Here is an 11300-nt window from a genome sequence, read left to right as displayed (position 1 = left end):
CAGCATCCAGGCTGTCCACCCACAACCAGTAGAGCATCCAGGCATCAGTTGATCAGGGTCCCACTGCTAGGGGGATGGGTGGGGGTTCCCCCATCACCTTCTGCATGGTGTAGCTGGTGCCCCTGGAGTTGCTGTCATCCAGAGGGGGCCCCCACCTCAGCAGCACATTGTACTCTCAAACCTCCTTCACCTCCACTGCCTAGGAGTGGGGTGGGAATGGCCATCTGTGGGGCAGCCACACCATAGGAACCCCACGGGTCCCTATGGCCCTGAAGCCTTGCAGACAGCCCCCAAAAACAGCCCACAGCCCCCTAACAAACACCATCGACCTCCATTAGCCCCCTCAAAACAGTACCCCTAAACACACTGAGCCCTCAAACTACCTCCAAAATGCACTGCTCCCAGTTCCTCCAGTGCTTTCCATCCCAGTACAGTTCAGTGTGACCAGTACCTTCAGCTCGGTGCTCCCAGTACGTGTACACCTCAAGTCCCAGTATAGCCCTCCATGTTCCCAATGTGCTTCACACTGGGAACTGCCAGCCCAGCTCCTCCACCCCAGTGTTTCCAGTACACCCAGTCCCAGTGCTCCCTGTGCCACTGGTGACATGGGTGACATGAGTGGGAAGGCAGCTGTGCCCAAAGCTGTTTTGATGTGAACAAGATTTACAGCTCAAATCTTAAATAAATCACTGTTCCTCCAGTGAGAAACTTGAGTGATTCCATGACCCAGCAGCCATGTGCTGGGGGAGCAGAGGGTCGTGGAGCTGGGGATGGGGCTATCTCAGCCTGGGGATGTCACCCACCCCTGACCTGCAACCAAATGTCCCCTGAGTGTCTGAAGGTCCCTGACCTCCCAGGGTCCCAAACCAGTCCCCAGAAGTCCATCCCCAGGACGTCCCTACCTCCACTGGAAATCCTCATCCAGCAACAAGTACCTTGAGGGCTAAGGGTCCTCATGGGTCTGGGAAAGGTGATGTGGGTCACCTTCACGAAAGGTCTTGACTCTGTGTGGTGCAAGGAGGGTTTGTTCAGTGGTGGAAGTGTCCCAGCACAGAGGTCCATTGGCTGCCTCCTCCCTGCCCTTGCACCACTGGGCAGATTCTGTTCGTATCAGGGAACATTAAAGAACAAGTGAACTGCATGTTTCATGATGGTTTTTGTGCAGCTTTAACTCTTGTGGAGCTGATATAGCTGACCTGTGCACATTGACAGACTTGCATATGTTTATGTCCACATGCTTTCTTTATTGAGGGATGAGAGTCCCGGCGTATTTCAGCATGGATGTGTGTGTGGGTAATGTTGTCCACCATGATTTAAAGCCACACATTATTCAAAATGCAGATTCCAATCCTGTGATAGCTTCTGCACCCCCAAAACTGCTACAAGAAAATAACAACAAGGTATAAAGGGCCAAAACCTGCAGGAGCTTTTCTGAGGGGAGACTCTTCACCACTGTCCAAAGCTTCCAGAAGAGGAGGCTATGGAGAAGAGGACACATTGCCCACACAGGGTGTTTCCACACTATAGAAGGTACATAGTTGGAATACTGGGTCAGGAAAAGTATCCCTGGACTTAACACTATCTTTAGTATGTGGTTTGGTCTCATGTTGGTGAGTAAATGGCAAAACAGCACCATCAATCCCTGCTTAGTTGAATCTGATCCATATAAATAAACAATCTCCTGCTTAGTGTGTGTTTAGTTGCATACTCGCAATCCAGATTCCAATCCCAGTAGTTAGAGGGCTTTCTTGCAATCTCAGCACTCTGCTCTAACCATTTATTATATTGGAAGAAGAGTCATTCTTGCCAAAGCTACAGCTGAGTCACTAATGAAGATAATAGCAATCCTAAATTCATTTTCTAGATTTTCTTGCCATAGTTAGAGGTATGCAATACTCTACAGTGAGGAGAAGGTAGGAGGCTGAAACAAGAGTAGAGAGAGAAATTATTTATTTGTAACATGTTAAGAACACGGTTCACAGTACATCACTAACAGGGTGACTACATAACGCGGCGATCATAAAAGAGTGACTTAAAAAGCTAGTTGAAGACAAAGCATAGATTATAGGCTAGTCGTGGAAACTGGCAGGCTTTTTCCTCCCATAAGCAAAGCTGCACAAATAAAAACTGTCTCATATTATTTCTGCAAACGTAAAAGACCGATTTACTCCATCTGTACATTTTCTTTATTTTGTATAAACATACCAATACTTAAACATTTCCATATAGTTTATGATGTTTAATTTAAATACAGTATTATGTCTCATCAATTTAAGGTGCAATTTATCAAAATCTACAGTAAATATTTTCTTCTTTTCTCAATCAGTTCTCTTTGGCACACTTACGGTTTGTTTAAATGCAACACTGTAGGATTGAATCGAGGATATAATACTGCAGGAACTTCAAGGGTTTCTTTGTAAGCATATGAGTGCGATTTTAGGTTTACCACGAGCTTATTTACAAACAAAGAACTGTATATGAATTTCGGTTTACTTTATATATAAAATGGCTAACTACTTCAATGTGCAAGGCAAAAAAAAATTTGTTACAGCAACTCCTCCCTTGAGAGAGTGATTTTTGCACCATGGAAATCTCGTATAAAATGTTTTAGAAAATGGCGATTTCTTATGAGGAAGTTCTTGGTGCTTCTTATCCTATAGCAAGCCACCCAAGGATATGATTTTCTGGGTCCAGAAATGGTTCATAATATACAGTTTAGCTTACATGTTGGCACTGTAGTAGTGTTGCAGCTACAAACTTGCATGTTCAACTGGCAAACTAAACCAAGGAGCCATGAAACCAAACAGTCTGTGTAAAAGGTTTAGTGAGAGTGGCTTCTTTCTAGAAAAAAAGGTATGACTTCTAAATTCTTGATAATATATCTGGTTTTATTCCATGCAGGAAGGGTTTAGAATTTGCACTTTGCATTGGTACATAGTTGATTTTAATTTTCATGACCTCTTCCTACTTTTAGGGTGATTAATATTTGTTTAGAATCAAAGATGAACAACAGTAAACAGACTGATTTCTGTTTCTGATGGAAATGTACTAGGAGGACATCAAAGCAGACCTAAACAGGTAAAGTATCACTTTACAAAAGCTCTTCAAAGGCCAGAAGAGCATACTCACAGCAGTTTATTTCACTTCTGAAGGCCAGTCCCAGCAGTTGGCATTCACATGAAAGGCATGGGGAAACTTAGCTACATAAATACTGGAAATTCTTCTGTGCCTAATTATTTCACAATTAAAGAAAAACTAAACCCTGTTCACAGTAAAATACTTATTACAAGGCCCTTCTGGTCTGTTTTTTCCTGAATCACGCAAGTAGTATCCCCTCAGCTGCAGAAATTAGCATTTTGGCAAATGATCAAGTTACAGTAGGTGTCAAGTACAGTGCAACCTGTTTAGAAGGCAAGGATTTCATACAGGTGCTTTGTGATGTGGTAAGGTGTGAAATGCTGTGCTACTCCTGAGTAAAACACATTTGGCTGCCCCAGCTAAGATACCCATTTATGCGCATGCTGATTTTGAAGAGGCATTTCATAGCCTCAGCAATAGTGTATCTTCCTAATAAAAACCCAACTATTTCACAACAGTCTTTTTCTTTCAGCAAGGACTAAGAGTGGTGAGTTAAAATCGTTGAGAGAGAAGATGAGGAGGGGGCAGAACTGGTAAGAAGAATCAAGTCTGTGTAGTAAATCAAATGCAAGTGAGATGTAATTCATTCTCAATTATCCTTTAAGCCTTTTGAGATATTGCATATGGCCATGTCCTTTAGTGCTCCTGTCTTACCTGAAAGCCACTGGCTTTAGAACTGAGATGTCTGTGTGAAGGATATGGCGTCAGACTTATCTACAGCGAAGCCTCCATTGACGTAAGATTTCTTGGTCTCTCCTTCATCATTATCAAGTATTGTTGTTTCCAAGGCAAAAGGATTGACAATGTTGACTTCAGAGGTGATATCCATCTGCTCCAGCTCCTTTTTAGAGAGCTTCTCCACTATCCCTGTACCAAAGGCATCTCCCAAGACATTCACCATTGTTCTGAATCGATCCCTATAGAATAAAAATGTTGTCAGACAAATCATTCAGTATGTTACTGAGAAAATCCTTTTAGTAAAAGTGTTACTCTAGCAAATGCACTGCTGTTTTCTTCCCAGCGCAGATCAGAGGTAGTTCTGCAATTAAAAGTCTTGCAGAACAGGAAACAGAATTTTCCTCACATGTATTTGAAGAAGCCTGGAGTCACTTTTGAGACAAATTACTTTGTACAGGACGTGCCAACCTGCAAGTCACATCATTTGTCTGTTAGAACAGCAATCCTTATAAAATGTGAGGATCGCTTATTGAGCCCTGAAGGATGCTATACAGCTGGATCCCTTTGTAATGAGAGACTGCAGGATGCAGCTGAAGAGTCCACACTGTGCCTTTTGTTATTCTAACAGTCATGTCCTCAGCCAGAGGAGTGCCTAGCTCTGTATTTTCAGCATTCTTGCCCAAACCCTGGAAAGGGGAAAGACTACTTTTTGCTAGTTTCTCACTATTAACGGGTTGAAATACAAAGATGTATTAAATGAGTCACTTAAAGGAATATGATAGTTCTGCACTGCTGATTTTTATCCAAACAGAAATTGACCTCCAGGCCTTAGAAGTCTGCCACTGCTTTGTAGAAGAGCAACAAACCCACACAGTATAACAAAGTTTGAAAATCAGTGTGGAAGTAAGGTATGGACAGCTGAAGGCCATGCTTTGCTGTTTTCTTTTCAGCTAGACAGCACTGCAAAGGCCCTGTGGCAGAATGAGTTTCTCTGTGTAGAGATGTTGAGGTGGATATATTAACAATATTTTGCAATATATTGGAAAAACAATAGCGAAGTGGATCAGTGTGTCTCATATTCTTCTACAACTGCTGAACTCCAGTGCTAAAACAATGCCAATGTGTCTTCCATGTGGGAAGAATATATATGTTAGGGAAAGGAAGATAGAGGAGTAAAGTAAAATTGTGGTAGGGTTGGTGTGACAAGTGAAGAAATCAGCACCAGAAACTCATCTGCTATAATACTTGTATTCTATTAGTTTTTCTATTCTTCATTAAACATGTGGAAGTACTCCTCAGGCTACGTAATAAAACCTTGGTAAATTCAGAATTAACTAGTGGATTGTTAATGACCCACTTCTAGCAAATAGGATGCAAAATAATACATTTTAGTAAGTACAAAAGGCAAAAGTGTTAATAATCTACATGGTGTCACGATGTGTTTTCCATCTGCTGAGGTGCAAAATGCACTCTCAGTGATCCCTGGTACATTACATTAATGTTTAATTTGCTTTACACAGCAAGACACCTTAGTCTGAAAAATGCCTCAATTAGGACCAGAAACAGGTTGAATTATTTGTCTGCTTTATGGTGGAACATGCAGTTTCCATGTGTTTGTATTATGCCTAAGAATCACATAAACTGTGGACTTTGAAAGTAGAGACAAGATCAGATCCATAAAATCATGATTGCTATGAGAAAAAGGGAATTAGTGTCCTCTTTCTCTCTCTCTCACCCCATAAAAGAAATAGAGGGCATCTGATAAAATTATTAGGATGTAGATTAAAACAAACAAAATTAAATATGTCTCTGCAAAGCACAGTATTAGGTTGTGGAATTCATCTCCACAGACTCATGGAAACATGGGTCCCAAAACAATCAGCTATTCATGAAAGAAGACAAAAAACACCTCTGGCTCAGTAACTCTGTGAGCTGCAATTTGCAGGAGGTTGGGAGAGTCCTTTGGGAAAAGAATCCATGTATGTATGTTTGTTCTGTTCTTAGACTCTTTAGACACCTGCTCTGAGCCCGTGGTTTGTACTGATCTGTGTCATCTTTAACAAAAATAAATGCCTACCAGGAATAGAAAAGAGCTGGAGAAAACAAAATTATTGTGGAGCTCAGCAAACAAAGCTATTAGACCTGTTGCAGACAGATGATGGGGAGAATGTACTTGTATCTGGAGCTGGTTTTTGGGGCACAATTATGCTTATATATGAATTGAATTGATTCTTGGATCCATTCAACAGCCCTGATTTTATGGAGACTGGCATTTCTTGCTACTTGCAAAATCAAGTTATATAATCAAATTAATTAAATGTATTTGTGAAATACATAGGTTACTGCCAGAAATTTGCCAAGAAAATGATTGGAAAGGGTGAGGAGGAACAAGAAGGCATTTGCCTTAAGTGTAAATATGAGTCTAAGAAGAAGACATGCAAATATTATGAAATGATTAAGATCTCCGGATTGATGCCAATGAAATACTGTTCATGCTGAATTACTGCAGGTGAACAAGACCTTGGCCTGAGCACTAAGGCTCACACAGTTTGGGAGGCAAAAAACTGTATTACAAGCTAAAATTATACTCCTTGTGAATCCTGTTGCCCTGTGAATCCTGGGACAAAACTGAATGTTGATGCCCTTCTGAACTCCAGAATAAATCCTGTGATTTTTCAGGCTGTTGTAAAAGCAGCCAAGAAACACATTGGTGTAACTTAAATAGAAGAGATTTTTAGTGAAAAGGCTTCTCTCCAGCTGCTGAATAGGACTGAGGGGTTTTGAAGTGCTCTGAGATGGTTGCATCAGGCGTAAGGAATACTTTCTGAGTTTGCAAGTAAGCTTGTTGATCAAGTGGCTGGGCCCATGTTTCCAGTGAAGAATAGCCCTACCAAAGTCGTTCTGGCAACACAGACCTATCTACAGCCTGCATGTGTGTGCATGTGGAGTCCAGAGCCAGCTTTGCTTAGTTCATGTTATTCTCTTCTTCACCAGTGTATGGATTTTATGTGCCTTGTGGAAGTCAGCTGACATGTTATGCTTGTGGCTGCATTTGATTTTTATGAATGGTGTATGTATTTAGCATAATATGGTGGCAGCTGACACTCCAGAGGCACTCTTTGGTACTGTCAAATTTGTATTTCCTGAACATTATGCTCGTGATTTACTAATGCTGTGGCTGCTACTTTAAGGCTGATAGCACCTTTGAATGTGAGGTTATTCACTGCCACCCCATTCAGTAGGACTCGTCTCACAATTAAAGCCACTACTGCATTCTACTCTATATTGAACAAGACTGGCCATAAGAATAATCTTTGTCTATTTCCTGCAATGGACCTAACTGGTTTTGTTGCTTCCTTTCTCAGACTCATATATTCCCAGGCAACTTACTGTAAACATTAAAATAAAGGGAAAAAGAATGAAGTATCAAGTGCCTTAAACTTACAGAAGCCAGTCAACTGCAATGATCAGAGTAACATCTTCAGCAGGCAGGCCAACAGCACTCAGCACAATCACCATGGTCACAAGTCCGGCTTGGGGGACGCCTGCAGCCCCGATGCTGTCTGCTGTAGCTGTGACACTAGACCCCAAATAAAGTGGAGAAAAGGCATTCAGAATACACGTTGATCACAGCAACTCTATTTTCTGGTACAAAAAAGCTTATTTCACTGCAAGAAAGAAGCCCAAATGTTCCAGTTGAATAGTATCTACTCAAAGTCTGGTGGCAAGCTTATGGCACAAGTCATGTACAGATACTGTTATGGTTATACTGCAGAATTGACAGGCAACACATGTCTGACAATCAAACTGGACAGATCAGGTGTAGAGGCTGAGCAGGGTTTGCGAGTCTTTGCAGTGAAGAACACTGGCAATTTCCAGAACAATGCTGTATATCAGCTGACATCCTGGCCCATCCCACCTCCTCATTAGGTTGCACTGGCAAGGCCTCAGACCAAGAAGTGAGAAAGTTTTTTCCTGTGTGAATAATAGTTTCAATTTTCCCATGGGATACATTAATCGAAAAACCCCACAAAATGCATGTGATGGCTTTAGTCTTACCTAATGGTAACTATTTGGCCAATATCCAGTTGTAAGTCATTCAGTTGTGCAATAAACACGGCTGCCACTGCTTCATAAAGGGCTGTACCATCCATGTTGATGGTAGCTCCAACTGGAAGAACGAACCTGGTGATTCTTTTATCAATGAAGTTTTTTTCTTCTGCACAGCGGAAGGTGACAGGCAAAGTTGCTGAACTGGCACACAGAGAAACACACAAAGTAAGTGCAGGCAACAATACACCACTTCCCTTATTCTTCCTTTTTCCCATAGCCTGATCTGCCCTAAGACTCAATTGGAGTTCTAAGGCAGGAAGGAAGGCTGAACCATGAGAAAGCAAAGCAACTTTTGTTATAACTTTTGTTTTGTTATATTGTCTAATTATTGGAAGAAATAACCAAGTCCTACTTATCCTCAAAATTATACAGCAATATTGCCATGGCATATGTAGCCACAGAAATTGTGCACCAGCTTAAATGTGATTAATGGCAAAGAACAGTCTCCTCTGGGGAGAGGCAGACGCTTGTTTGGTGTAAGACCAGCACAATCTACAGTGCCACTTTAGGTACCACAGAAATAATGGTGAAAGCAATATTTCAACCCTCCAGTGGACTGAGAATTGTCCAGTTGAAACCAGGGTATGTGACAAAGTAGCAAGAAAATCAGAGCACAAACAATGCAATTACTACTAGGAACATTACAAAAAATATGTTTCTTTTGTTTACCTGGAAGAAATCATGAGGGCTGTCAGAAGTGCTTGAGCCATCCCCATGGCAAAACGATAAGGATTCTTCCTTACTATTATTAAGTAGATCAGTGGTAGAATTATAGTGGAATGGATTGCAAGTCTGCAAAATAAAATGGGCTAGTTAAACAAGTGGATCCACCTCATTGCCTTGCTTTACTAAGATGGTGACAGGTATCTAGTTCTGTCCTCAAGTACACTTATGAAACATTACAGTTGACTTCAGTGACACCCATGTGCAAAATTTGAAAGAATGCCATGTTAATAAAAAGCAGACTGGCCTTTCTACACATCCTTTTGGATGGGAGAGAGAGCTCATATACAAATTGTCTCTCTTTCTTAAGCAAAACAAGAATTCACTAATTCATTTGAAGTAATTTAAACTGATGAAAATGAGAAGCTTTAAGTAATACATAGTATTTAAACTGATATGTGGAGGGTGCTTTGAAATAACACTAAAATGCTCCACTCCTGCAAAATCCTTACAGTGCAAATCACAGACAAATTAGAAAACCAAACCAAATTGTTATTCTAAGTTTCTCTGCCTTTATTATAGAATATATTTTGGAATTAAAGGTAAATGTGGTTTCCAGTCAGGGACAGCTGAAATCTACATCTTTCTGTAGAAACTTCAAACATGATGCTATAGCAAAATCTACATGTACTTTGAGGACTGGCTGTGCAAGCTCAGGTCTACAGTTAAAATGCAGTGAGGTATTTCAGATGGTAGAAATGAGATAAATGTAGTCTCAGCATCTTCAACAATGCAAGATGATGAAGTATTATCTTTTGAAACTATTAATTTTTAAAACTAAATGTCCTGACTCGCAGAAGATCAACTTGTCCTTTTGACACTAGCTGCTCAGGTGTATTTGTCTGGCTATTTGGGTAGGTCTCAGGGACAAATTCATCCTTTAACCTGTGCATTAATTTTGAACGCTGTGCAGTATAATGCACATGAATGCAGAGCTCGTGGGCATTACGATTAGAGGTAAACAGACTGGTCTAAGTACATTCAAAATGAAATATATGTGAAATATTCCCTATGTTTGAAGGTTGCAAGCAATTATAGCTTCTTGTGAAATGAAATTATCATAGCGTGGAAACACAAATCCCAGAACTGTTGTCATGTATGACCTTGGGATTTTTATTCTGTCCTCACAATATGTTCATGTGAACATTACTGTGTTGTAATAGCACTTTATGACTTTAGAACAGCTGAGAAAGAGAGTGATAAATCATGGTACCATTTGTTCTGCCAAAAATAGGCAATTAAGAGAGCAGTAGTCACAGTACAGAAATCTGCAACAGCACTAAAAGTCATCCACAAAACCCATGTATTTGTTTCCTTGGAAAAATTATCTTTTTAAAAGCAAGGGGCATTAAAGTTTTCATTCTGTATGTGAACATACAATCTATTTAGTGGAATGTAAACAACAGTATGCAACATGTATTAATAGAATTTTGTAAACAACTCTAGAAATAAACCTAACAATGTATACAATGGTTTGAGACCAAACTGAATTCTGCAGAATATACAGAAAAAATATAAAGTGGTATGGGTGCCATTTGGTGCCTCAGTAAAATGTTGATGACAGTAAACATTTCAAGTATGGTTACGTCTAAAACCATACTGACATAGTTATTTTGAAAAATTTAGACCTGCACTTTTTTAGTGGCAGCATGAACATGGCATTATTCAAAATAAAGTACTTGTGCATATCTGCTTTGTACTACTGATTTTCCTGAAAAAAATAATTGAGGTAGTATTTATTTTCATGTACGAAATGCAACTTGCAGCAAGTAGCAGGGATTGTTATATCATAATCAGTAACTGAAAAGATAAATTCTAATAGCATTCAGTTTCAAGATAGGAAGAATCTTGTTCCTCAGAATCCGAGACTGCCATTCCTTACAGGGTCCAGGGATGCAGCTGCCTTGCTGCTTTCAGAAGAGACAAAGGCACAAGCAAGAAGAGTCTGTTTGCTGCAGCTTCCTAAGCTTTCCGTATGTTTAAGATAACCTGAATTCTCAGGATCAAGCTTAAAGTACAATGATAAACAGCTACAGAAGATTCTGATGAACGGAAGACACAGCAAACAGACAAGGTCAAGCAAGTAAAAATGAAAACCAGAAAGATGGTGCGACCAGCAGTGTTTAAGAAATCAAAGAAAAGAGCACAATTTATTGTGATTGCCGAGATGTGGAAAAAGGGTATTCTTGCAGGCTGGAAAATGTAGAACAAGCACCTTTTCCCTGCAGCCTACAGCCTTGTGTGGATGTTATAATATTTGCTCCTGTGAACTGATTACAACATGCTCTCCCTCATGGCCAGTTTCACAGAGAATGTGCTGCTGTTAGCCCCTCTCCACACCTTGAGCAGCACCCACTGTAGGCCATTCTGCAGAAGACAGAAATGCTGCAGAGAACTACCCAAGCACACATCAGAGAAAATGGTAACATGTGCAAGGCAGTTGCAGTTAGGTGGAACAGAGACTTTTCCTCTCCAAGGATGTAAAGTTGACCCACGATGAGGAAAAGGCTGAGGTACTTAACACCTTCTTTGCCTCAGTTTTTAATAGTAGGACAGACTGTCCTCAGGACAACTGGCCTCTAGAGCTGATAGACCAAGATAGAAAGCCAAATAACCTCCCCGAAATCCCAGAGGAAATGGTTAGTGAT

At 40.6% G+C, this 11300-nt stretch overlaps 1 protein-coding gene across 1 annotated transcript; it reads right to left on the bottom strand.

Annotated features, from left to right (window-relative positions):
- Positions 1–3300: 3300 nt before the first annotated feature.
- On the bottom strand, positions 3301–8721 carry LOC103808546 (excitatory amino acid transporter 3; the record flags this gene model as incomplete). Its single annotated transcript, XM_009081337.1, has 4 exons — positions 3301–4055; positions 7262–7396; positions 7876–8070; positions 8599–8721. Coding segments are annotated over 4 exons (700 nt in total), but the record flags the coding sequence as incomplete, so codon positions are not given.
- Between the last annotated feature and the right edge of the window lie 2579 nt (positions 8722–11300).

The sequence above is a fragment of the Acanthisitta chloris genome, unplaced genomic scaffold, assembly GCF_000695815.1.
Source record: "Acanthisitta chloris isolate BGI_N310 unplaced genomic scaffold, ASM69581v1 scaffold33998, whole genome shotgun sequence".
Taxonomy (NCBI): Eukaryota; Metazoa; Chordata; class Aves; order Passeriformes; family Acanthisittidae; genus Acanthisitta; species Acanthisitta chloris.
The sequence above is the reverse complement of the archived record's forward strand: the minus strand, read 5'-3'. Positions and strand labels throughout refer to the sequence as shown.